Below are 25,391 nucleotides of genomic sequence, written 5' to 3'. Positions count from 1 at the left end.
ATTATCTGTCAATGGAACAAGACAAATGACATGATATTCAAGGCATATTTTCTAAAAACAAGCGGTATATTCTAGCTTGTTAAGATTTTTTAACCTGAAAACAAGTTAAATATACATGATAAGACAGATATTATTTGTAGTGTAGGTAGGGGCACGGATAAAAAAAGATTGTCAGCATCTGGGCCACCATTGACCACCATGTGACCACCATCCTGCACCACAAGATCTCCTTGAGTTAATCAGGATGTTGATTACATTGGAATGTTGTCCCACTCAAGAGCACACTTCTCTAGCATGAATGTCACCATCGAAAGGGAACGTCAAGTCGACACCAAACGCCCAAAAATGTTTTACAACTACAGAAATAATTACACGTTTGCAAAAATACAAATTACAAGCATGCAAATCTTTTTTACAACTACAAAACTAATTACTAATTAGCAAATATTTTTTTACAAGTTAGCTAAAAAATTACAACTGCAAAACTAATGCCGCTGTTTTTCCTAAATTTTGGATATTGATATTGTTATTAATGTATACCCCCTAGTGGACAAAATCTACGTAACAGTTAGGTAGCCTGATCGAATATTGGGCATTACGGTAAACGCGCGTTGCATCCTGGGTGTACAACTAAAATGGATGCGCCCATAGATAATAAGCATGACACACAAAGATTTAAGAACTAATATTAGTCTTATTTTTGTGTCTTTATGATCATATTGATTAGTCGAATACAAGTTGAATAGGTGATAAAGACGTGCAGTGCTGCAGGTGAAATGTCATTGTTTGATTGCTACGCTAGCGGGTTAGGCTAGCTTGCCTTAGGTCAAATTGCAGCAAAGGCTAAGATAAGAATCGCATTTTATCTTACGCCAACTAGCTACCTGTGTTGTTTTGCACATTAATACGAAAGTATTACACTATTGACAAGGCGATCTGACGCGCATGTGTTCGTTTTGTCTTTGTTCATGTTCCCTGCCAAGCAAGCTAAGTAAGATTTACTTAGCTTGCCAACGTTAACTATTCAACTTTATGTCATTAAGATTGTCCTCTATGTTTCAGGAGTTCCATGTCTCTGTTGAGAGGGTGGCTGAGGGCCGGGGTGTCTCTGTGTCACTCCACACTACTAACAACAAGACAGATTAGCACGGGTAGGTGTATAATACAGGATAATTCAGCAGCGAGCAGTGTTTTTCAGTGCTGTCATTGTTTTTAGTGTTGTTGTTGAATCTATAAAGTTTAATCTAATCTATAGCCCTATAAGTGCACATCCTCTTTCCCATGTGGCCAACGAGGCCCTGGGAATTTGATGCGTTGTTCACAAAGAACATCTGTTTTGTAGCCACATAACATATGTATGTAGCCACATAACTGTCATATATAGCTATCTAAGCAGTTTCAAATAGTCGTTCCTGCCATGTATCACTAGAAGTAGCCTGACTTACGTGATCAAGTATGTATGTTTCAGGTGTGTGCTGTCAAGTTCGTATGCATGCAATTCCTAAGCCAAAAGTAGTGGACAGGTGGACTGAGAAGAGGAGCATGTTTGGGGTTTATGACAACGTAGGAATTTTAGGTGAGTGATAAGTTATCAGTTCAAATTATTGTTAATTTTCCAGGTTGATTGCTTCTGTACCTGAATGGTAGTTTCAAATACACCACCCAAAAACAAGCTATTCAGAAATCCATTAGCCAACATTGCAAATGTTATATTGTCAAAATATGTTAGGCACTTAGCAAAGAATGGGGTTTTGTTTAGCAATTACCAGCTGATAAGTATGTAATATAAGAAACCGCGGTCAAACCATTCCACACCGCTGGGGTGGGCAGGGTAAACCATGGTCAAACCGTTCCACACCACTGGGGCGGCAGGGTAAACCACGGTCAAACCATTCCACACCACTGGGGCGGCAGGGTAAACCGCGGTCAAACCATTCCACACCACTGGGGCGGTAGGGTAAACCGCGGTCAAACCATTCCACACCACTGGGGAGGGCAGGGTAAACCGCGGTCAAACCATTCCACACCACTGGGGCGGCAGGGTAAACCGCGGTCAAACCATTCCACACCACTGGGGAGGGCAGGGTAAACCGCGGTCAAACCATTCCACACCACTGGGGCGGCAGGGTAAACCGCGGTCAAACCATTCCACACCACTGGGGAGGGCAGGGTAAACCGCGGTCAAACCATTCCACACCACTGGGGCGGGCAGGGTAAACCGCAGTCAAACCATTCCACACCACTGGGGCGGCAGGGTAAACCGCGGTCAAACTATTCCACACCACTAGGGCGGCAAGGTAAACCGCAGTAAAACCATTCCACCCCGCTAGGGCGGCAGGGTAAACCGCGGTCAAACCATTCCACACCACTGGGGAGGGCAGGGTAAACCGCGGTCAAACCATTCCACACCACTGGGGCGGGCAGGGTAAACCGCAGTCAAACCATTTCACACCACTGGGGCAGCAGGGTAAACCGCGGTCAAACCATTCCACACCACAAGGGTGGCAGGGTAAACCGCAGTAAAACCATTCCACAACGCTGGGGCGGCAGGGTAAACCGCGGTCAAGAGATTTGGGTCAGTAAGTTTGCAGGTTCTAATCTCTAAATCAACCAGAGGAAAATTGCTGTTGTTCAGTCCCTGAGTTAGACTGTTAACCCTAATTGCTTGCAGGTTGTTGCCATAAATAAGGTGTTTTTAGCTTACCTGCCTGGTTAAATATCAGTAAAGAAATAAGGGGAGTTATTCACATAATGCTGTCCACAACTACTGCTATATTTATGGGGACCATTTCAACCAAATTGCTGATCCGCAAGTGCTTTTTCAGTCGCTATGGGATTTTGGCCCATTTCAAGACCATGGCGCTGTTCAACTTACATCTAACTTGTGTCTCCTAGGGGACTTCAAAGCCCATCCTAAGGACATGATCGTAGGGCCGATCTGGCTGAAGGGTTTCCGTGGCAATGAGCTGCAGCGTCTGATAAGGAAGAAAAAGATGGTGGGAGACAGGATGATGACGGAGGATAGACACAACATGGAGAAGAGGATACGCTTTCTCTACCGACGATTTAACCGCTACGGGAAACACCGCTGATGTGACCAACTCCGACGGACTCGCATACGGTTGAGAAAACCCTAACCCTCCTCAGAGTTGTAGCCCTGATATTTATTTTCTTTTTTGACCATTTCAGTTAGGGACCAATTTTCTCAAATCCTAGAAGTGGAAATGTACTCAAAGGTCTGATTCTCTATTGTCTGTTTAATTTGGAGCTCATTTGGCTGTTCCCTGCCCTGTGTGACATGAAAATAAACAGAAGGTTGGAAAACTTGAGTTTGTGTAATTGCATTGGTATATGACCTTGGCATGGGTAGTTGTCTCAATTATTGATGCATGTGAATACACTTGGTCGGTCTCAAAACAGCATTAAATAAGCATTAAGACCAGATAGGAGCTATTACTAAGCCCTGTCGTTTTGGAACACATGTATGAACATTTTCCCACGGTCTGGCTTGCACCTTTTCTGAGTAGTGCAAACAATGCTATATTGTTTGGTACCACACCTCAATGTTGTGCAACTCTAAGCACTGCTTCCCTTTGTATTTATCTACTAAAGAGGAATAACGGAGTGGGTCATGGAAAAACGGGAATAAATCAAACATTGGGACAATAACTATTATAAACAAAACCGGGGTAGTATATATCTAGGGGCTGTTGAGAAGCCCAGTCGTCCTAGCAGAAAATCCAGAAGGTGTGAGAATGGTGTGTGGGGGGGTCGAGGGGGAGGTAGTCGAGTCAACATTCTGTACCAAGCGATGTACCGCAGTGTCGTCCTGCCGCCCTATCCGACACAGAGAAATCTGCAGTACTGCAAAGTGAGGAGAGAGAGGGGGCTGGGGGAGGAGGTACCGCACCATCGTTATGAGTCCAACTGGAGAGGGGAAGGGGAGCGACGCATTATTGCAGTATAGTGCAATCACACGCACACACATCACCGAAACTATACCGCACTATCCCATAAACCCCCACACACCGATACGCTTCTCCCACTCTCACCCGGAGAGGGGGAATCACGGTGGGGTTTGATAATTCTGAAATTAGATCACGGTCAAATTTCGTAGGGAAATTCGCCTGCCTAATTTTGTCGTGTTTCGCTTTAGAAAGAGAACTACAAATAAACCAAAAAACATTTCGAATTTCTGAATCTTTGAATATATCCGGACTTAGTTATCCTACATAAAAAGACAGTTCGCTTAGCTTCTTTGGATTTATCTTATGGAACGAACATTATTTTTCCTTTAAAATTGCGAATCTGTACATCATCCCAATTCACTTTCAATATCTGGTCCCGCCGCCTTCGAGTGAATTATCATCCGACGTGTGTCTGGTTATTGCGGTACTTTGGGGATGACTTGCAGTGCGAAAGCATCCCTTTGAGATTTCTGCACCGGTCTCTGCATTCTTTTATCATCGCATCACTTTAATCAGTCGAGTCTCTGAGGTTCTGGACATCTTTGGACGACAGACGATATTTTTTCCCATTTATTTATGTAATTTCCCCCCCCCATCTTACTTCAGACCCTTCCCCCAGTCGTCTCTCTCTCCCTCTCTCTCTCAATCTCTCTCTCTCTCTTTCGCTACCCCTCTCCCCCCTCACTGCTCACTGACTGAGTCAGTTCCAAGCAGCTGCATAGAAGATGTGAGTATCAATGCGGGTTTTCCTGTTTTTATTATTTTCGTGTTTTATATCCATATATTTTCATAAATAAATTATTAATTGTAGTATGTCAGTATTTGCATGCTGTTTTTCTTTTTCTTTGCTTTTCTACAATTCATTTGTTCTAGCTTGATGTATTTTGCTTACGCAAGTCATTTTCAGTCACAGCATCTCTGAATAATGGATCGGGTCTACCGACGTTTATTACTCTCATTCTCCATCTGTGCTTTAACGAAAATTCCTTTTGCTTAATTCCTTAAATAGTTTTAATTACCAATTAACTTAGAAAGTTTGGGGCCTCAATGCCATTGGTTTTCAATCACATTATGCTTATTTGGACTTCAGGTTAAAATGTCTGTAAAGTGTTAGAAAATCCATGTCAATGTGAATTGATTGGTCTGAGCTGGTTTGGAAACTGAGCAGTATGTTTGTCTTTGGTTTCCTGCTACTGTAGATAATACAGTAAGGTTATTATACACAACATCAGGGAGGAGTCTGTCCTGCACCAGCAAAACAATTTCATGGCTTTTTCACATGATGACACAATGTTTAACATTTCATATTGTCCAGGCAGTGGATGGAATGGCTGCCTGTGCTGTATATTTGGCTTAGTTCAATAGTGTGAGTCAGGACTAATTGGAATGCATAGTGTTTGTAGGAACGTTCCCCCCTCATTCCTCATCCTCCCTTCACCGTCCCTAACTCCTCCTCCACTCCTCTCCTTCCCATTTTTGAAAAACTGTTTTGTTGAGACACTTTTTTGTTATCTGCCATCTTTTAAACTTCTTTTCATATCCCCTCTCTGTTCATCCCCCTCCTCTAACCCTTCCTCATCTCCCTTCAGTTGCTCTTCTTCATTCTCCCAACGTATCTATTGGCTGTTCCTCTTATCCTTTTCTTTCTTATTACCTTTGGTGCTTCCAATCCCTCATTTACCTCTCATCTCCTCTTTCCCATCTCCTTTCCTCATGCAATTTGTCCATCTCTTTAGGATCTCACAATCTCTCTTATCATTGATCAAGGCATATTTTTTAAGAAGGATTTAATAACAATACTTTGGAAATCCATTAGTTTCATCTTGAATGTGCACAACTTCTTAATAACTGAAACATAAAATATGCTCTCCTTTGCAACATCCTCTTCTCGTCCTCTCCTGTTTCCTATCTCTTGATGGGTTTATCTTTCCCCTTTACTTACTACTTATCCCCCTTTGCCTGTCTCTCTTTCCCATATGCCTTCTCATCTCCGTCCTCTCATACCCCTCTCTCCTCCTAGGTCTGCCCCTGATGCTGCTCCCCCAGCTGGACCTCCCGGAGCTCCAGGAGCCCCAGGAGCAGATGGAGCCCCAGGCGGAGGGCCTCCAGCCCCCCCTCCCAACACCTCCAGTAACCGCAGGCTACAACAGACACAGGCCCAAGTAGAGGAGGTGAGCTAGTGGCCCACATCTGCAGCACCAACCTGCTCTGTGCTTTCCTAATCTGCTCCTGCCGGGACCTCTCAGGACACACCGTGGAGTTTAACACGGCAGACTAGAACAAGAAGCTAGCTTCTCCCTCTGGAATGGACGTCACCATGTGCGACAGCTAGCATGACCGTTCAACACTAGGCCAGGCCTACAGGGCAGAACTGGACTGCATCCCCAGTTGCTCCCTCCTCTGTGATCTCGTTCAGTCTGCTTGGTGTAAGCAACAGCACCACCTAGTGTGCTCCATCTGGCTTTTCACCGGTACAAATCAGTGAATAAGGGATGGGAATTAGGGCAGCAGAAAAGAATGTTCAGTAATGAAAGGCGCTCAATGAGTTACTGCGTAGAAGATTGTTAATGATGGATATGTTAATGATAGATCTAATATCTGTCTGGAAAGGACAGAGATATTGTTTTTTGTGCCTCTTTGATTGTTTGGAAACATTAGGTATCATGGTCTCCTACTCATTTTTCATCTCTGTCATTTTTTTCCTGTTTCATTTCGTCAGAGTGCGGCTTTCTGGGATGCTCATCCTTTTTAACCAACCCGACAACATGACTTTGTAGTGCTCTGAGTTAGTGGTGTATACATAATGAATGAAGCACTAAGATATGTAGTAATAGGATTTGGAAAATAGAATTACCAGGTGAACTCATTTGGCTTGCATACAAACATGGCTGCATGTGATAATGTTTTAAAAATTATATTATTGTTATAACTCTATTGGAAATTGAAAGAGTTAGCTATTAACATCATATTTATGTAATTTGGTCTTATCCACAGACAATACCAGAAGTGAGCGTATACATTTTTCTACTTTTCATTGTTATACTGACAGCACTTTCTATGGCCTGAGAAAAGAAAGGTGCTCAACTTGAAGTACAGTTCAGAATGCTTTGTAAAGATGGGTAGTTCTGTCTTGTTAGAACATGTATAAAGCAGCATGGGCCTGATCTTGATCAATCTATTTGTAAGTTATGGATTACTTTGCTAATGGTTCAAAATTCAATTGTGTGATGGGGTTTTCTATAATGCAAGCGTCAGTCTAGTTCAAAAAACAGTCATGTCTTTTCTCAACTTCTTGTCCCCCCCATCCACTTTGTACCGCCCTTTCATCTGCAGGTGGTGGATATCATGCGGGTTAATGTGGACAAGGTTCTGGACAGGGACCAGAAGCTGTCGGAGCTGGATAACAGAGCGGATGCTCTCCAGGCAGGGGCCTCCCAGTTTGAGAGCTGTGCAGCCAAACTCAAGAGCAAATACTGGTGGAAGAACGCAAAGGTAATGGCAGCAATCAATTATTCCACTGTCATTAACGTTAGCAGACACTTTAATCTAAAGCAACGTAAATGTAACGTTCAGAAGAAGGTTATGGAAATATGGTGTAACGATAAACTTTTCACATGTATCACATTATTCTCTGATATATTCAAGTTTATATGTACTGTAGGTATGTATTGAATATACTACATATTTCCCATGGGGTATCATGCCAAGCCACAGCTGTGTTTGTGCTGCCATGCTAGAAACATGCATGACCAACCAACCGATCCATGGAGGTGTGGGGTGCTGAGGCAGACACTCAGCGTCTGTCCTGGGAATGTTGTCTTCCAATTTCCTTCTGACTAATCCTTTAATTAGTGCCTGTGGGCGAGCAGAGCAATGCTCCTAAGAATGGCAGAACAGTAAAGCTCTTAGTCTGTTGTTTAGCTAGCAGTTTGTCATTGTCAGTTCGTCATTGTGGTACCGGGTTGGTGGGTGTGTGTGTGTGTGTGTCATTAGGAGCAATCCAGTGCAACTTCACCCCTTCACAAAAAACTAATGTTTAATCATGATGAGAGCAGGAGACCCTAATAATCTGTCTCTCGTTTCTCGTAGATGATGATCATCATGGGAATCATTGGGGTCCTCGTGGTCGGAGTTCTTTTCTGTAAGTACCATTATTCACTCCTGTTACCACATTTAGTCGAGTCAGTGGTTGATCCAGTTTAATGTCTGTCACCCGTCATCCACAAGAAAGAACATGGTTGGATGTAGCTCACTGAATTATCTATTTCACACGATTCAGTTTGGGATTTAGGAACTCATAAATCTCCTGACCTGTTGATTTAGGCTGACTTCAATTTGATTGATTTAACCGAACCATTTTCTCTTTCTCGTAGTGTACTTCTTCTACTGAGTCATCCCAGCGTTGCAGGACACCAACATGAGAGCAAAACAGGAGAGGGAAAAAGAAAATCGACAACACATCCAACCTCCACTCCTCCCCCTTGTCCTCCCTCTCTCTCTCCACACCAAGTCTTCCATCAAACCATCTAGCACTTAAACGTGACAGTAGTGTGTAGATGTCTGCTCCCTGTTCCCTTTGTCTTCCAGCCCTCACCGTTTGTGCTCCGTCTTTCCTCTTCTGTTTTGGCGTTCTGTCTCACTCACTCTCTTCTGCCTCTGCATCTCATACATTATTGAACGTGCAGTAAGGAAAGGAGAAATTGAGCGGACGGATGGGCCGGTGAGAAAGCCCTCGTGACAAAGATGACGGGAGCCTAGTCTAGGAAAAGAAAGCGAGAGGAAGCAGGAAGAAGGTAGAGACGGTGCAGGGAGATGGACAGAGAGAGTGCAAGGACAGACAGCAACAGTGAATATGTTATTTTGATCCAAGATACGACTTAAGTTTGTTCCTGTTACCTTTCTGTCCCAGATTTGTAAATGGATACTGACATCCAGTACCTACCAACCCAGCCCCCTACCTCCTACCTGCTGTCGTGTTACTACTACTAACACCAGATCATGGTTACGATGATGATCATTTTGTTGTGCGTGCGTGCGTGTCTGTGTGTGTGTGTGTGTACTTGTGATCCAAATCAATGTAGTCAGTAGCTTTTTCCAGGATTAGATTATCCCGGGCAAGGCCTTCACTGGTTTTGCTGTCTTTTCCTTTTCTTTTTCCAGGATTAGTTTATCCCGGGCTAGGCCTTCACTGGTATTCCTGTCTTTTCCTTTTCTTTCACTTTCTCTCACTCGTTGTGGAGTTTTGTGAAAAGAGGGACAGAGTGAGAAAAAGAAAAGGTGTGAAGAATACTGGAAAAGGCAGAAATGACTTTTGGGAAAGTAACTTTTAGTATATCTTTATTCTTGTATCACAAATCAGGCGGTCGAACAAACAAGAAGAAAATTAGCTAGATTGCCATAGACAGACAGACAGACACAAGCAGACAATCTCTACCCACAGAGTATTCTTTCAGTAACTCTTGACACAGTGTGATAACACTGCATAGTAAACTGAAAAGGCCATTGTTTTAACTGGGTCTTGATCAGGGTCACTGTGTTATGGTTGTGTTCAGACACTCCTGTACGTTCTAGTAGAGAGTGTACAGGGTTTGGGATGAATGGTTCAATATATGCGGCCGTAACCAAATGTCCCCCAGAATAGCCCCTCTCTGGCCAACAAACCAACCAAGAAACACAGTTTCCCACACAGGCCCAATTGACGTGTTTGTGTATTGCCTGACCTGCACGACAGACAGTGTTCATAGTTTTGCCTGTTTGCGTGACCTATATATCTGCCATTTCTGAAACGAACTGCCGATTGTACATTTATTTTATTTTGTTAGTGGTTTTCAGACCTGTGTATAGGCTACTGTATCTCGGACCTGTTAATAATAACTCATGCGTATGCAATGCACTGAAGATCAAGGGATTGCCAAATTGCTGTTGTTCACTTGCTTTCAAAAAGAACTAACACTTGAGTAAAGAACAGTGGCTGATGCTACAGTAATATTGGGACGACAGAAGAAAAGGCATAATACAGCAGCACACAAGTAGTACCATACTTAACCTTTACCAGACTATTGTTCCTGAAAATGTGTTTTTTAGTTTGTTTATATTTTATTTCAGTGTTGGATATTCTATTTCCTCTCAGTGGTTGATACAGAGGGACTGTTTGACACATTGTAAAAATATGAAAAATAGCTAAGTGTAAATTGCATTTATGAATGAAAATAGTGATTAAATAAATAATCTAATGATATTGTGCAATAATATTATTAGGTAAGGAAATTATTCATCATGATACTGGAAGAGAGGCAACTGGATCATGAGAATTCTTTAAACGCATGCTTATCACTTTTGCTGATGCCAATAAAGAAAATCATCAACTTTACTGTGTGCCTGCCTGCCCCTTCATCATAGAAGTGAAAATTAGCCTGAACCATGTATTCACATTCTGAGAAAAACCATGGCACTATGAACACAAAAAAAGTATATTTATTTAAGAATTGCACCACTGTTTATGTTACACATGTAATTCACATTAAAGAAACCCTTTTTATAATGTTTTCAACAGCTTCTAAAACCACACCTCTGCAACCCTGAAAGAAAAATGTTAAGTCAGTCAATTATGTTGCCGACAAAACATTTTTTAAATTAAGAATTAAATAATGTAGTCTGGTTGGACAGAAATGTGCTTACTACAAAACAAATAGAAATCTTACTACAAACAACACAAGCAAGTCCCCAGAGATGGAGTGGAGGGTTAGGGGGCACTTACTTATTTCATTACTTGATAGAAGAACAGAATAGTTACCACCATAAAACCCAGGACCATCCAATAGGAATCTGTAAACACAGAGAACGGTAAATGTGAATAAACACAATGAATCTTCTGGTCAGGATGACTTGGGAGTCAGTAGGAATTAAACCAAATGTTTCCATAAGGGGCATTATCTGAAAACTGTAGGGATAAGAACAGTGAATCCTGTTGTAAATAGCTGTCCGGTCACCCTTAACGACCATGACCCTGATATCCTGTCCTGAGCTGATCCAGAACATGGTAGCAGCATACCTGGAGGAGCCTCTACAGTCAGGCTGAGGGAGAGAGGTGTGTCCAGGGCAGTGTGTGTCACCCTACAGGTGACAGTGGTTCCAGCCGGGAAGATGGAGGAGTGCAGGGTGAGTTGGGAGGAGAGGGAAAAGGTCCCGTCACTGTGCTGCCGATGGCTGGAAAGGGACACCTGGTCCGATAGGACAATAGGCTCTGTGTCTGAAGGGGACAGGGACAACCACTCTATCTGAAGAAAGCAAGAGAGGACCATGTCATGAGAATATCCGTGATTTAGAATAATGTCTGTACTTTTTCATATTAAAATATAAAATAGCATGGAATTAAGTAAGTAGTAAGTAGTGCTGTAGGTTGGCCTGCTAGTGGCCTTCTCCTGTCTTAAGAAGTAAAATTACTTGTGTGAGACACAAACCTGACACCAGACATCGACCTGGACACTGACCTGACACCAGACATTGACCTCACCACAGACACTGACCTGGACGTCCAGAGGGTAGTAGTTCTTGCAGTGGCAGCTCAGCTTCAGCTTGTCCCGCAATACCAGATTCTCCTCAGAGAAGGAAACCTGGGGAGGTTCTGGAAACAGACAGAGGTTGAGAGTTTACATTCTAGTTAGATACGCATTGGTTACACACCATCTCACATTAAACAGGCACCTAACGTCAAATGTAACGAGACACGGCGGTCAAGTGGTCATGGAGAGACTCACGTATGACATGTAGCTGAACCACCTGCTGGGCCTGGAACAGACCAGCGCTGACAGTACATATGTAGGTCCCCTGGTCAGACACCTTCAGGCTGGCCAGAGTCAGAGACGCGTTGCCCTGTCCCAGTAGCTGTGAGGCATCCACACTGGAACCATCCCTCTCCACATGTACTGGAGGAGGAAGACACACCAGAGACTGTTAGGATAATGCATGAAATGGAATGTGCATTGTAATATTTCAGGGAACCTCTTGGCCTTAGCAATGCATTTTCCATCTCTGTGTGATGCATATTTTACACGTTGACCAAGGCGGTTCTAATGACGTTATGATGGTAAGTAGACCCAACTTATCGACCGCCTACTGGTTTAATGCCTTTTACCACTCACCTTCTGGACCGGTCTCCAACTCTTTCTGGCCCGCCCTCATCTCAAGAACCTTCCTCCCATGTCCTCTGTGCTGTAGTCGCCACTCAAGCCCCACCTCCTGCCTGGGGGTTCGAGCCTGCTGCCTGAATCCACAGTCCAAGAGGGCCACGCCCCCTAACGGAGCAGACTGTGACTGCGAGCCAGAGAACACCACGAACACCACTAGAGGAGAACAAAGAGAAATGAAGAGTGAATTATGTACAGAAAAGGAGCAAGGTCAAGAAAGTTAACGATAAAAGAGTTATATAGTGTGGGGGGGGGGGGTAATAAATGTGACAGTCAACGTGTGATGCATCGTTAGAATAAAAAAAAACATCTACACCAGTCATTTTATGAGAAACATGACAATAACTGCCTTGTCTCACCCTCAGTCAGCAAAGTTCCTGATTGGCTGAGGGGGAGCTCCAGTTTGCTCTGCATGAGGACTGGATGATCCGATTGGTCCATACCGACTGACTGTGTCTGTAGGACCAATGTGAGACTGAGCCCGCCCCCCTCAATCTGCAAGGAGACAATAAAATAGGCTGGTTCTGTGGAGCCCTGCTTGGCCTCACGGGGGTAGTACTGGCTGATCTCACAGTTCACCTCCTGGTCGTTACAGTCAGCGTGAAGCAGCTGACCTGCCTCTGGGATCTCAGGAGATGTAACTACAAGGATAAAGGTAGACAGAGGAGGGGGAGTGAGAAGGCTATAGAAGGATATAGGTTAAGAGAACCTGGGTCATTCAATTAAGCCACTTTACCAGATAGTAGTTCCAAAGTGTAGGAGAGAACCTGATCATGAACCAACCTTTAGCTTCCAAAATGATGTTGTTGGGATCAGGGACGTCTGGAGGGCTGAAGGGGGTCAGAGTATCAGGTGAAAGGTCAGGGGTCACGGCCAGGTCTCTGAGGACCAGAGTAGCCGGGGTGCGACTGAAGAGAGCCCCACTGCCAATTCTCCCCATCCCGCTGTCCTCCTCCACCAGAGAACAGGACAGCACCACGTCCGCTCCTCCCTGGCCTTAAAAAGAAATTGAGGCCAAAAATCGTAGCATAAGCTGGAGCTGGAATGTGAACTTTAGGTGATAATGTCCAGACACACTCTCATCGCATGTACAGAAAAATGGTTTCAGTGTAAAAAACAAATGCTCTCTTACCAGAAACGCAAGTAATAAGATATCCAAACAGCAGAATGTGAAGCATCTTTCAAGTAGTAATTGCTGGCATTTATGTACAAACAAAACGTAGCATGTTTAAAATACACGTTACTTTCACTTTTAGTTTTAAGTGAAAGAGACAAATACAGTTTAAAAAAAGACCATTAAATGTACACGTAAAATATGATTTGTATGACACAATATTTAAACATTTACCACATTAATTGTTCTGTCAAATATCATGTTTTAGATGCCATTTTTCTAGCGTTGTTTATTCGGCTCAGGTCGCTCATAGATGAATCTACAAAAGCGCCGGACGAAACTGAAGTCAATGAGGGAGCTCTATTCATTGCCCCACACATCATCGGGCGAATGACGGGAGGGAGAAAGATCCTTCCAAATCGATGATTAATCAGCTACAAATGTTATAAAACCAATTATGCAAATGTCTGGATAGTTTAAATTAGAAAAACATACAACGCTTTTTTAGCAAAAGCAATTACAGCGAGACACAATCATACTCATTCCGCCACTGGTTATGTTACTTGTTTTGAGCCGATTGCCAGAACGGGTCAACCCGGGAGTCAGGGTTTAAAAAAAAAATCACCGAAATCATGTTGTACCCGGTGCATAACACTTTTACAAAAGCGTTAGATAGTATTTTTTATTCACCTTCCGCATCTCCTCCAATCACAGAGCACTAACCTCAACCGTCTTTGGTTGCTAAGAGACACTTTCAGTATTTTCAGAGCCATCAAGATGGTCCCAAAAATTACTGCAGACCCGGGGGGTCTGGTGTCATTTTTCTGTAATACTCACTTCCCTTAATCTGCAAATGAGATCGAAGATGTGCTTTACTAGCGATGTGATCACAAGCTACAAAGAATGTGTACTGCAGTTATTCAAAGCTTTATAATTTGATTGACAGTATTTTGCTATTATATAGCCCCAGTAAGCCATGCATGCTAAAAATATTTGCTTTCCATCCTTTGTGCTGAAGTTACTACACCACATTGCCCGCCCATGGCAATCAAATGCTGGTCCAACATGTTTGTTCTAGCCCCGGGCCTGTATGACTCTATATTCATGTAAAGGAATTAAAAAGAAAATGTTTGTAAAGTAGGTCAATGACATAGGTTACACGAAAACCTTTGCTCATCTCTGTCTAAAAGTCTTGTCTTCCGTTATGAATACACGCAAACACACACACACACACAAAACACACACAATAAAACCAGAGTTTTTAAGTTAGGGCTTTATTTGGATTCAGAATCATACAAAAGCATTTTTCATTCAAGTTGTTCTTGTTTGCTTAATCTCTTAAGTGTGGACTTTACTTATTCTCCTCCATTGTTTTGTTGATCCAGTCAATGTATTTAGCCACGCGGGTGTACACCCCATATCGACCCCTCATTCCACAACCCACACCCCAACTGACAATACCTGCAGCCCAAAAACTGCCATCTCTGGCGTTCTTCAAGGCGTACGCACCTCCACTGTCGCCCTGACAGGAGTCCTTGCCACCCTCAGGTACCCCAACACAGAACATGTTGTCTGTCAGAAAAGGGATGTTTTCTTTTTGTCCTTTTTTTGCTTCATTTATAGATGTTTCACATATATTCTGGTCCACCACAGGTAAGCGTATATACCTGAGCTCATTGGCAATCATGTCATCCTCTTTGATGCCAAAGCCTGACACAATACTGGAAAGGGAGAGGGTAATGGAGGGTCAAGTTTCAGAAGACTTAAATTCATTAGTTTTTTGGACTGCAAAGGAGTGGTTGTGCAGTTTGCTAGTTTTTAGGTTAAATTGAATTTCCAATGAAATTCAAGGAGCAATGAAAAATGAACTAATTATAAAATGTAGGTGAATTTGCCTTTGAAAAGGAACTTCCTTTTGGCATGTTCTTTTTCAAAAAAGAATATAACAAATCAGATTAAAGATCATGATAACATTTTACAAATCAGATTAAAGATCATAATATAATGAAATAAATCAGATTAAAGATCATTATATAATATACCAAATCAAATTAAAGATCATAATATAATACAACAAACCGGCTAAAGATAATAAAATCATTTTTAATCCAAGTAAACAAGACTCACCCAGTCTGATGGCTGGTGTATACAGCGTCCTCTGGTGGCAGACACAATGGCATAATGGCAGCGTGGAATGTGACTGGTTGTTGGAGTTTTATCAAGGCAATGTCATGATTGTAGTTGGCAAAGTTTTGGTTATTGTACTCTGGGTGTGGGTGTAGAGAGGCGACACCAAGATGAGGGGATTTTGATAGTTTTACTGCATCAACGTCTCCCACAAAAACCTTTCAAACAAAAACAAAGTGATCGTCAACCAAAGAAGTGAACTTTCCCATTTGAATTTACTCACAGAATGAATCTACAAACCTATATAAATGAATGTCAACCTGTGTTGTAGCTCGACCAAAATACTGAAATATTAGGGCTTGTTTACATTACAAGGTACGTCTTTGAACATGCTACGTCCTGAAAATACGTCTTGAGGGTACGTCTTGAAAATTATTACGCAAACGTAATATAAGTCAATCTAGCATTTTATTCTCTCTCTCATAATGTAAACTACCCCTTAGCCGGTTGTTAATCCTGACATTGGAGCGTTGCACATTGCACCTTTAAAACACGAGCAGAAAATACTTTTCTTCTCCAGTGTGCAATTAGTTGATTGGTATGTATCACAGTCTACCTACCCGAACTTTATCCTTTTCAGCCGGTTTGCCCTCTTTCACCAAGTTATGCGCTGCAGTCATGATCCAGCGGTCGCCGATCACCATGGCCCCTCCTCTGCCTCCATCCACATTCAGCATCACCTGCCACGGGATGCTATTTGCAGGGGCTCGGTCTCCCCCCATTATCCTACGAATGCCGGAGATGGACACCGTGGGCTTGCCACAGACTGGGTATCGAAGGGCATGGGGGATAAAGTAGTGAGGCGACACTTTACTGGGATATGGTAAAAAAAAAAAAAATACAAGACAGTTTGTTTGAAGTTAATGCATTACCTGGAATACATGAAGGAAAGACAGAGATACCAAGGTCGTCTCTCCACATTCTATCTTTTGCACATGTGTAACGCCCTAAAGAACACAGGCAGACAGACAGACAGACATATGAGGAAAATAATGAAAACTGTTTGTCTCAAAAAAGCAATAAAGACCCCTTTAAAATAATACACAGTTGATGATTGTTGAAAAATAGTTAAACAGCTCACTAGTTGATTCTCCAAGGAGAGAGTAGAATGGCGTATTGCACTGGTACTGAATACTGGACTTGTACTGGTTCTGAGAGCCAGATAGGGGTGTAATCTGTCCATTCAGCAAAGGTTCTGGTTCCCCACAGTCAATTACTGCAAAGAGGAAAGAGAGATAAAACCTGAAAGATGCACATTCACATGGTACTTGGATGTAATGGGAGTGTGCTGGTCTGTCACTCACTGTGGCACTCAGGGAGGGAGAGGTGCCACTGTCCATTGTTCTGACACATAGAGGCATAGCTCTTGATCTCTTTGCCATCCTGAGAGTGAGACACACACAGAGAAAGAGAAGGAAAGAAAAGGAGAGGTCCAGATAGAGAATGAGAGGGTGTGAATGAGATAGAAAGAACCGAATGACAGAGAAAAACAGGGAGAATGAGAGACATTTGTTATTTCCAGATAAAATATATAAAACTTAACCAATTAGAGAGAGTCATGTCCCAAAATTTGAAAATTCAAGCTTTCATTATTATCAGGAACTAAAATAAGATACCTTTCCTTTTGGTGGAGGAGATAGATAGCTCTTTATTGGCAGCACATTATGTTGCATCCTGTCACTAAATATAGGACAGTGTCTCACAAACCTGTCTTATGCAAACAGTTATTTATTATTATCAATTTTATAATTTTTTTCTTGGCTTATTTTTTATTGACAATTTTTACTGATTATTGTTGCTTTAATTATGTTAACTGTAATCTGTATTCACAATTTATCTCCTGATATGCTTTGGCTATATGTACATTGTTATGTCATCCAAATAAAGTTGAATTTATTTGAATTGAAAGGGAGAAAATGAAAGAAAGGAAAAAGGGGGAAAGTGAACCAGAGACAGGGGGGAATAGAGAGAGACAAGGGGGAATAGAGAGACAGGGGGAATAGAGAGACAGGGGGAATAGAGAGACAGGGGATATAGAGAGACAGGGGGAATAGAGAGACAGGGGGAATAGAGAGACAGGGGGAATAGAGAGACAGGGGGGAATAGAGAGACAGGGGGAAAGAGAGACAGGGGGAATAGAGAGACAGGGGGGAATAGAGAGACAGGGGGGAATAGAGAGACAGGGGGAAAGAGAGAGACAGGGGGGAATAGAGAGACAGGGGGGAATAGAGAGACAGGGGGAAAGAGAGAGACAGGGGGGAATAGAGAGACAGGGGGGAATAGAGAGACAGGGGGAAAGAGAGAGACAGGGGGGAATAGAGAGACAGGGGGGAATAGAGAGACAGGGGGAAAGAGAGACAGGGGGAAATAGAGACACAGGGGGGAATAGAGAGACAGGGGGAAAGAGAGACAGGGGGGAAAAGAGAGTCAGGGGGGAATAGAGAGACAGGGGGGAATAGAGAGACAGGGGGAAAGAGAGACAGGGGGGAATAGAGAGACAGGGGGGAATAGAGAGACAGGGGGGAAAAGAGAGACAGGGGGGAATAGAGACAGGGGGGAATAGAGACAGGGGGAAAGAGAGACAGGGGGAAATAGAGACACAGGGGGGAATAGAGAGACAGGGGGAAAGAGAGACAGGGGGAATAGAGAGACAGGGGGGAAAAGAGAGACAGGGGGGAAAAGAGAGTCAGGGGGGAATAGAGAGACAGGGGGGAATAGAGAGACAGGGGGAAAGAGAGACAGGGGGGAATAGAGAGACAGGGGGGAATAGAGAGACAGGGGGGAAAAGAGAGACAGGGGGGAATAGAGACAGGGGGAAAGAGAGACAGGGGGAAAGAGAGACAGGGGGAAAGAGAGACAGGGGGAATAGAGAGACAGGGGGGAAAGAGAGACAGGGGGAAAAGAGAGACAGGGGGGAATAGAGAGACAGGGGGAAAGAGAGAGACAGGGGGAAAGAGAGACAGGGGGGAATAGAGAGACAGGGGGAAAAGAGAGACAGGGGGAAAAGAGAGACAGGGGGGAAAAGAGAGACAGGGGGGAATAGAGACAGGGGGAAAGAGAGACAGGGGGAAAGAGAGACAGGGGGGAATAGAGAGACAGGGGGAAAGAGAGACAGGGGGAAAGAGAGACAGGGGGAAAGAGAGACAGGGGGGAAAAGAGAGACAGGGGGGAATAGAGAGACAGGGGGAAAGAGAGACAGGGGGGAAAAGAGAGACAGGGGGGAATAGAGAGACAGGGGGGAATAGAGAGACAGGGGGAATAGAGAGACAGGGGGGAATAGAGAGACAGGGGGAAATAGAGACGGGGGAAATAGAGACACAAGGGGGAATAGAGAGACAGGGGGAAAGAGAGACAGGGGGGAATAGAGAGACAGGGGGAATAGAGAGACAGGGGGGAATAGAGAGACAGGGGGAAATAGAGACGGGGGAAATAGAGACACAAGGGGGAATAGAGAGACAGGGGGAAAGAGAGACAGGGGGAATAGAGAGACAGGGGGAATAGAGAGACAGGGGGGAAAAGAGAGTCAGGGGGGAATAGAGAGACAGGGGGGAATAGAGAGACAGGGGGGAATAGAGAGACAGGGGGGAAAAGAGAGACAGGGGGGAAAAGAGAGACAGGGGGGAATAGAGAGACAGGGGGGAATAGAGAGACAGGGGGAAAGAGAGACAGGGGGAATAGAGAGACAGGGGGGAAAAGAGAGACAGGGGGGAAAAGAGAGACAGGGGGGAATAGAGAGACAGGGGGGAAAAGAGAGACAGGGGGGAATAGAGAGACAGGGGGGAATAGAGAGACAGGGGGAAAGAGAGACAGGGGGAATAGAGAGACAGGGGGGAAAAGAGAGACAGGGGGGAAAAGAGAGACAGGGGGGAATAGAGAGACAGGGGGAAAGAGAGACAGGGGGAAAGAGAGACAGGGGGAAAGAGAGACAGGGGGAAAGAGAGACAGGGGGAAAGAGAGACAGGGGGGAAAAGAGAGACAGGGGGGAAAAGAGAGACAGGGGGGAATAGAGAGACAGGGGGAAAGAGAGACAGGGGGGAAAAGAGAGACAGGGGGGAAAAGAGAGACAGGGGGGAATAGAGAGACAGGGGGAATAGAGAGACACCGGGAAAAAGAAACAAAGACATGGGGAAAGAGAGGCAGAGACACAGGACAAAGACAGAGAGAGGGGGAGAATGAGAGAGACAGAGAGAGGGGAAAGAGACAGAGGGAAGGAGAAAGAAAGAGAGAAGGGGGGGAGACAGAGCGAGGGGGAAGAGAGACAGGGGTGAGAACGAAAGAAACAGAGACACAGAGAGAGACACAGCAAAGCAATGTCATGGAAAGAACCCCTTGTAACTTTACAACATGAGGTAAGAGACAGTGTTAGATGCAGTGTCTTGTTTAATCTCACCATCATTAGTTTGTAGCCATCGTCACAGCGGACTTGGATGTAGTCTCTGTAGAAGTACTGGGAAAAGTTTGGAGTGACTCTTCCCTTTGTAACAGACATGGGAGATGCACACTGGACTCCTATGAACAACACATCTGCCATATTAGACAACTGCTTTTTTATTCTCGGCTGTACTTCCTGTGGTTTTTACCTTAAAGCCTGTTGTGACCCCACCCGTTTGCATCTGCACATCATTTCATGCTACCTTCATTGCTTTGTCTTCCCCGCCAGCTCTCCTGCCCCTCCCTTTTCCCCAAACCCTCTCTCACTCTGAGTGGTGTAGTGCAGGCTCCAGCCCTGGCTGAGACCGTCCCAGTCGGTGTGGTAGTCAAGCTGGACAGTGTTGGAGTTAATGGGCACCAGTCCCGGACTTTGTCCCCCACACAACTTCTGGGGCTCCTTTTCTGGGATGGACATCTAAGTGAGGCAAAGGAGAGAACCAACAATTAAGGCTGCATTCTACATCAAAGAAGATGTACTGATCAATTCTGACGGAGATGAAATGTCAGGAAATGTGCCTACAAATGTAATTTGAGGTATAACACAAGTCTTCTGTGATACGTGGTCTACACTGATTGAGCTGTGCAGCTGAGATAGAATACAGTGTCCTAAACACATGTACACATGGTGACATACATATGCATGAAAACACACACTTATTTCATTATTCATTAATGTTCTGTACGCACGTGCGAGGACATTAAACACAAAAACAGGTGTCAGGCACAGTCACCTGTAGCCAGTGGTAGAGGCAGCTAGGTCCATTCTGGGTGTCAATACTCTCTATATGGAAGCTGTCAGTGAAGTTGAGGGTGACGATGAATCCGAGCTCCAAAGAGATGACATACTGACAGGCGAGACCATGGGGCGATGGGGCGGGGTACCCCGGGCTGGACAGCGTACCCTCTGGCTCATTAAATATACCCCCACCACAGGACACTGGTCAGAGGGAAAGACAACTCCTTATGAGGAACAGGTCTACAATACTAACACACACACAGGAGGTGTACTTACAGACACAGGTGCGCTGGTCAGGGCGGAGCTCGTAGCCATGGTGACACGAGCATATGTATGAGCCGAGGGTGTTGTGGCATAACTGGGAGCAGACTGGACCATCCTTAGTGTCTAGCGCTGAACACTCATCTATGTCTGGAAAGAGAAGAGAATGGAGTGAGGTTAGCATGACAAGCCTTTCCTGTAACCTCACGTGGCAGTTATTAAAGAGACAGAGTTGCAAAATCGGGAATTGGAAGCACGGCTACTCTGGGTACTCTGCAAGGGTGCCTTCCCTAAGACTTGTCTAGGGTTTTTGATATAACAGCGTTGAATGGTTTAGTGTAAGAAATGTTATGAGCATGTCATTGGATACTGTGCTGGGCTACACTACCTTTGGCTTGATAGTGGATGGAGAAGCCAAGGTGCTGGTGTTGCTCGGGATTCATGTCATCTGTCTGGAAGACCAGGGTAAGACTGTTGCTCGGAGACAGAAGTGGCTGGTTGCCAGGGTGATGTCCATCAGCAGAATTCTCCTGACCACAGAACTTTCCCAGGACCTTTTGGTTATACAGAACCTAAAACACAGACAAGCAACCACTGAGAAGACTGGGAGTTAGGTTCCTGGAATCCTTGACTCATCTGTGTGAACTATGCTGACCGTGAGTGAGTCGTAGTAGCAGTTGGCCGACGGCTCGATGTCCAGGTGGGTGAAGCTGAGTTGGACCTGGTAGCCTTCAGGTACACTGATGTCCCACTGCTGGGACAAGCTCGCTTGGTACGGCTGGGGGAAATTGGGAGACTCTACTTGTCCATGTAGGGCTGGCAAGGAGCGAGTCACCCGCCAACACTCACAGACAGACAAACACAGCAGCCTGGAGCAGACACAGAGAGGGTTGAGATAGGCGCTGGTGTGTCTCTGCGTTTGTGGCATCACAGGGAAAACACAGCATATGGAAACATTTGCCTATGGTTGATGCAGAGGAGAGATTTCTAATCTGTGCTCATTGAGCAGAACAAAACCAGTCACATGATAACATAGGAATCATGTTGTTATCGTTGTTCTAGATGAAGCATCAACGCAAAACTAAATTGACAACTGACTCACTGAAACTATTCAGGTTCACCTACATGTAGTTACTAGGTTCAAGTAAAACATAACCAGACATACTCACCAAATGAATGGAGGGGTCCAGTTCATGTTGAGGGTCGTGGTTAATAAATGGTTCTGTTGTTATTGTTGCTTGTGTGTTGCTATTTCTCACATACAGAAGCCCTGAATTCCCTGCAGTTTGTATGCTCCAATGGAGATGTATTGGGCTGGACTATGAGTCTAAAAGTCATGTTAAAACCTGCTCTGTTTAACTTGGCTGAAAGAGACAAAAAAGAAGGCAAGGGAGAGAGAGGGAAAGGGTACAACAGAGATAAAGAAATAGTATGAGTGGTGGGTGAGTTAAAAGATGATTTACCCATTCCTAGACCAATGTTTACTTAGTTTTCAACCTGATCTGATTTTTTGTTTAGATTCTTGTAAAATACAGGGAGGGAGGAGAGAAAGAGGGGGAGAGAAGTGTTGTGTTTTCACTGGTCTTCCCGTAAATGATGTTTGCCATGTTTGTTTTGTTTTCACACAGGGACAAACTCCATGCTCATCTGGGTTCAGGACACATTTCTGCGGGTAGGATGTACTGTTAGTGGTGCTGTAATATTGACCATTAATGTGAAATTCACGACAGACTATTAACAATGTGTAGTTATGGGACATGACTGACAAAACCCTGATGAAGGCATTGTGTCAAACATTGGCATTTATTACATCAGAGCACATCATGAAATGAAATAGCTTTGGCAATGTAAAGTTCATCTTCAGTCTTGCTAGCAATTGCTCAATTCTTATGAGCATTTCAAGAAATAAGTAGATACTAGTAGGCCTATTCCTGGCTAATAAAAGCCATACAGTTCATAGATGGTATTTGTGGTAGAAGTAAACTTAATAAGAAATGTTTGTCAGTTTAACACAATGATTAAAGGTGTCTAGCGAAATATTCAAAATTGGCTTGATGTTAATACACGACAAAAATGATTTAATGGTAAGACGCAATTTTCTGACAAGGTAGTACGTCCCAATAAGTCCCAATACTGGCATACTAGCTTACTATTTACAAAAGAATACGTAATTCATCATCCGCAAAGTACGTATTTGTAGTAGTATAGTATGCGATTTGAGATTCAGCAAAGGCTTTCGATTTCCTCATATTTCGCATAGTTAGCTATTACACTGTTATTGTGCAGACGACCATCGACAGTAATCTTTGTACAAAAGTACACATTAGTTCCTTTAATAAACGTTCTGTCGCCCACGTAATTTACCAAAAATTTAATGCCTGGGACAAAAGTGGCATTTGGAGACTATATGGAGGTGGACTGAATACCAGCAAGCCCCATGGTCCCTACCTTTCAATGTTTGACCCCAGTTCAATTCCCCTCTCAGACATTCCAATGTTTGTCTCTCAGAACTCCTCTTCAATGGCTGTGTGAAGTTGCTGGATATTGGCAGGACCTAGAACACGTTGTCGTATATACGCCAATCCAGAGCATCCCAAACATGCTCAATGGGTGACATGTCCAGTGAGTATGCTGGCCATTCAAGAACTGAGGGTGAGCGTTCAAAATGTTTATACACACGAAAATAGATGGAGGAGTGTGAGGCCTCGGTGCACAACTGAGCAAGAGGACACCGTGGTTCTCAAACTCTTAACACTGTGTAACACATCAGAAAACATTTCACTGAATATATATCCACTAAAGGGAGCATCGCGTACCACCAGTGGTACACAAACCACAGTTTGAGAGCCAGTGCATTAGAGTGTCTAGTTTGAGAAACCGACAGCTCACAGGTCCTCAAATGACAACTTAACTAAATAGTAGCCGCAAAACATCAGTCACAACGTCAACAGTGAAGAGGCGACTCCAGGATGCCGGACTCTGTCCAGTGTCTGTTCTTTCGCCCATCTAAGTGACCTGAAACTTTTGAACGGTATACATACACACAAACATTTCAGGACTAGTATTTACAACTGTTATGGTAAATAAGTAATTGCCATATTATAGTTATATTGACACAGATGCAACGTACCAATGGACAGGGAATGATACATTCAATTAGTGCTTTTGTCCTTTTTTTTCCTTCACTTTTTTTTTTTTTTTACAAATGAAAACAAAAAATGATGTAAAAGTCTAAACAGCAACAACATTTTCAAAATCAATAACATTCTCCTTCCCTAAAAATATTTTTTCCAAAGATTCAAAACATTTTAGTCGAAAAGCAAGGAAAAATGTATACTTGGTTGTAAAAAAAAAAAGAAATTCCAGCCATTTATGTTCAAAGGTGTGATGGCTAGATCAGTATACATTCAGTATACATTTTTCCTTGCTTTTCGTCCGTTATGTCCCCTTCATGTGCACATGTTGTATACAATTCTGGAATACCTGACACGTTCTTGCCACACTTTCTTCCAATATATTTTAGTGCAGACATATTATAAAAATAATGAATCGTGAATAATCACATTCTCTTCTGTACTTTACCTGTGGTATACTGTGGTTTGAATGGTATATGATTTATAGTCCAAATTATTCCCAAATTCAGCTAAAAGCATAAGATCGCATACTTGAATGATATGCAAAGGCCGAACCCCGAGGCCGAACGCCGAGGCTGATTGCCACCGACCTAACCCCATGATGGCTGCTTAACTAATTAACCGTCATAACTGACAGTAGTGACCCAGAGTTTCTGAAAACTGGCTTAGTCTCAGCACCCCAAGACGAAATTTTGGAAAAGCCTCACCTCCTCCGGTTGTAGTCTCAGCATCCTCTTCGAAGGATTAGGCTACTTGATATTCCCTTTTGTTTCCAGAACGTCCCCATACTGGATTCATTTCAATAGCTTAACTAAAAATCAACCTACAAATAAAAAAAAAAGTCCCACAGGAATCCTACAGTATAAGTCCCACATAAATCCTACAGGACGTCCTGGAGGATTTTGGGGCCACTTTCATGTAAGACAGTTCATGCAGGATCCTGTATGAATGCTGCAGGTTGTCTTTCAGGAAATAAATCGTATATTTTATAGTTTCTGACCCACTGTTCCAACCTACTGGGTTTTTCCGAGCCACTGTCTTGTTGCTTGCATTTGTGGGTTTCAGACTGGGTATCTCTATAAGCACATAGTGACAGCTGCTGATGTAAAAAAGCTTTACAAAATACATTTTATTATGAATCATGTTAGTAGCCTAAAGACAAAAACACTTTTAATCAATCACAATTGTTTCCAATAGCCCCAAATACCCTAAAATAGAAAATGATATTGCTTGATGGACCACGTTGTGACTATTTTAAAACAGTTCACTGTGTTAGGCTACTATATTATTACCCAAGTTTATTTTGCAAAGTATTAATTGCATATCAAAAATATGAGTAGGCAAAAAGACAAGGTGGATTTGCAAACTAAATGA

At 43.6% G+C, this 25,391-nt stretch overlaps 4 protein-coding genes across 4 annotated transcripts; 2 read left to right on the top strand and 2 right to left on the bottom strand.

The window, feature by feature from the left end:
* Positions 1–610: 610 nt before the first annotated feature.
* On the top strand, positions 611–3,320 carry mrpl51 (mitochondrial ribosomal protein L51). Its single transcript, NM_001304115.1, has 4 exons — positions 611–771; positions 1,063–1,151; positions 1,469–1,576; positions 2,896–3,320. Exons 2-4 carry the CDS (start codon positions 1,070–1,072, stop codon positions 3,090–3,092), a joined length of 387 nt encoding a protein of 128 aa, NP_001291044.1. The 5' UTR covers positions 611–771; positions 1,063–1,069; the 3' UTR covers positions 3,093–3,320.
* Positions 3,321–3,963: 643 nt separating this feature from the next.
* On the top strand, positions 3,964–10,338 carry zgc:92912 (R-SNARE_VAMP2 domain-containing protein). The gene is made up of 5 exons (XM_010884988.4): positions 3,964–4,695; positions 5,989–6,139; positions 7,302–7,460; positions 8,058–8,109; positions 8,342–10,338. Coding segments are annotated over exons 1-5 (381 nt in total). The 5' UTR covers positions 3,964–4,693; the 3' UTR covers positions 8,359–10,338.
* Positions 10,339–10,424: 86 nt separating this feature from the next.
* tapbpl (TAP binding protein like) lies at positions 10,425–13,630 on the bottom strand. Its single transcript, XM_010884987.5, has 10 exons — positions 13,503–13,630; positions 13,287–13,349; positions 12,938–13,150; positions 12,514–12,795; positions 12,110–12,310; positions 11,726–11,893; positions 11,495–11,592; positions 11,020–11,245; positions 10,726–10,793; positions 10,425–10,546 (listed from the first exon to the last, which is right to left on the bottom strand). The coding sequence occupies exons 2-9, from the start codon at positions 13,330–13,332 to the stop codon at positions 10,726–10,728; spliced, it is 1,302 nt and encodes a 433-aa protein (XP_010883289.1). The 5' UTR covers positions 13,333–13,349; positions 13,503–13,630; the 3' UTR covers positions 10,425–10,546.
* Positions 13,631–14,521: 891 nt separating this feature from the next.
* LOC117592752 (complement C1r-A subcomponent-like) lies at positions 14,522–22,540 on the bottom strand. The gene is made up of 13 exons (XM_034288642.1): positions 22,053–22,540; positions 21,539–21,752; positions 21,272–21,455; positions 20,899–21,033; positions 20,618–20,823; positions 20,154–20,301; positions 19,846–19,964; positions 16,760–16,838; positions 16,537–16,671; positions 16,328–16,402; positions 16,016–16,221; positions 15,396–15,613; positions 14,522–14,989 (listed from the first exon to the last, which is right to left on the bottom strand). Exons 1-13 carry the CDS (start codon positions 22,076–22,078, stop codon positions 14,620–14,622), a joined length of 2,115 nt encoding a protein of 704 aa, XP_034144533.1. The 5' UTR covers positions 22,079–22,540; the 3' UTR covers positions 14,522–14,619.
* Positions 22,541–25,391: the final 2,851 nt, after the last annotated feature.

The sequence above is a fragment of the Esox lucius genome, chromosome 20 (genome assembly GCF_011004845.1).
Source record: "Esox lucius isolate fEsoLuc1 chromosome 20, fEsoLuc1.pri, whole genome shotgun sequence".
In the NCBI taxonomy this organism is placed as follows: domain Eukaryota; kingdom Metazoa; phylum Chordata; class Actinopteri; order Esociformes; family Esocidae; genus Esox; species Esox lucius.
The sequence above is the reverse complement of the archived record's forward strand: the minus strand, read 5'-3'. Positions and strand labels throughout refer to the sequence as shown.

Bases quoted from the DNA above. Each gene is read 5' to 3' on its own strand.
- mrpl51 (NM_001304115.1), top strand. From the start codon at position 1,070: ATGTCTCTGTTGAGAGGGTGGCTGAGGGCCGGGGTGTCTCTGTGTCAC. The intron at 1,152-1,468 runs GTAGGTGTATAA...TGTATGTTTCAG, and splicing joins AACAAGACAGATTAGCACGG to GTGTGTGCTGTCAAGTTCGT. The intron at 1,577-2,895 runs GTGAGTGATAAG...TGTGTCTCCTAG, and splicing joins TGACAACGTAGGAATTTTAG to GGGACTTCAAAGCCCATCCT.
- zgc:92912 (XM_010884988.4), top strand. The intron at 6,140-7,301 runs GTGAGCTAGTGG...TTTCATCTGCAG, and splicing joins CACAGGCCCAAGTAGAGGAG to GTGGTGGATATCATGCGGGT. The intron at 7,461-8,057 runs GTAATGGCAGCA...CGTTTCTCGTAG, and splicing joins ACTGGTGGAAGAACGCAAAG to ATGATGATCATCATGGGAAT.
- tapbpl (XM_010884987.5), bottom strand. From the start codon at position 13,332: ATGCTTCACATTCTGCTGTTTGGATATCTTATTACTTGCGTTTCTG. The intron at 13,151-13,286 runs GTAAGAGAGCAT...TTTCTTTTTAAG, and splicing joins TCTTATTACTTGCGTTTCTG to GCCAGGGAGGAGCGGACGTG. The intron at 12,796-12,937 runs GTTGGTTCATGA...TTATCCTTGTAG, and splicing joins CATCATTTTGGAAGCTAAAG to TTACATCTCCTGAGATCCCA.
- LOC117592752 (XM_034288642.1), bottom strand. From the start codon at position 22,078: ATGAACTGGACCCCTCCATTCATTTG. The intron at 21,753-22,052 runs GTGAGTATGTCT...TGTCTGCTCCAG, and splicing joins TGGACCCCTCCATTCATTTG to GCTGCTGTGTTTGTCTGTCT. The intron at 16,672-16,759 runs GTGAGTGACAGA...TCCTCTTTGCAG, and splicing joins CTCCCTCCCTGAGTGCCACA to TAATTGACTGTGGGGAACCA.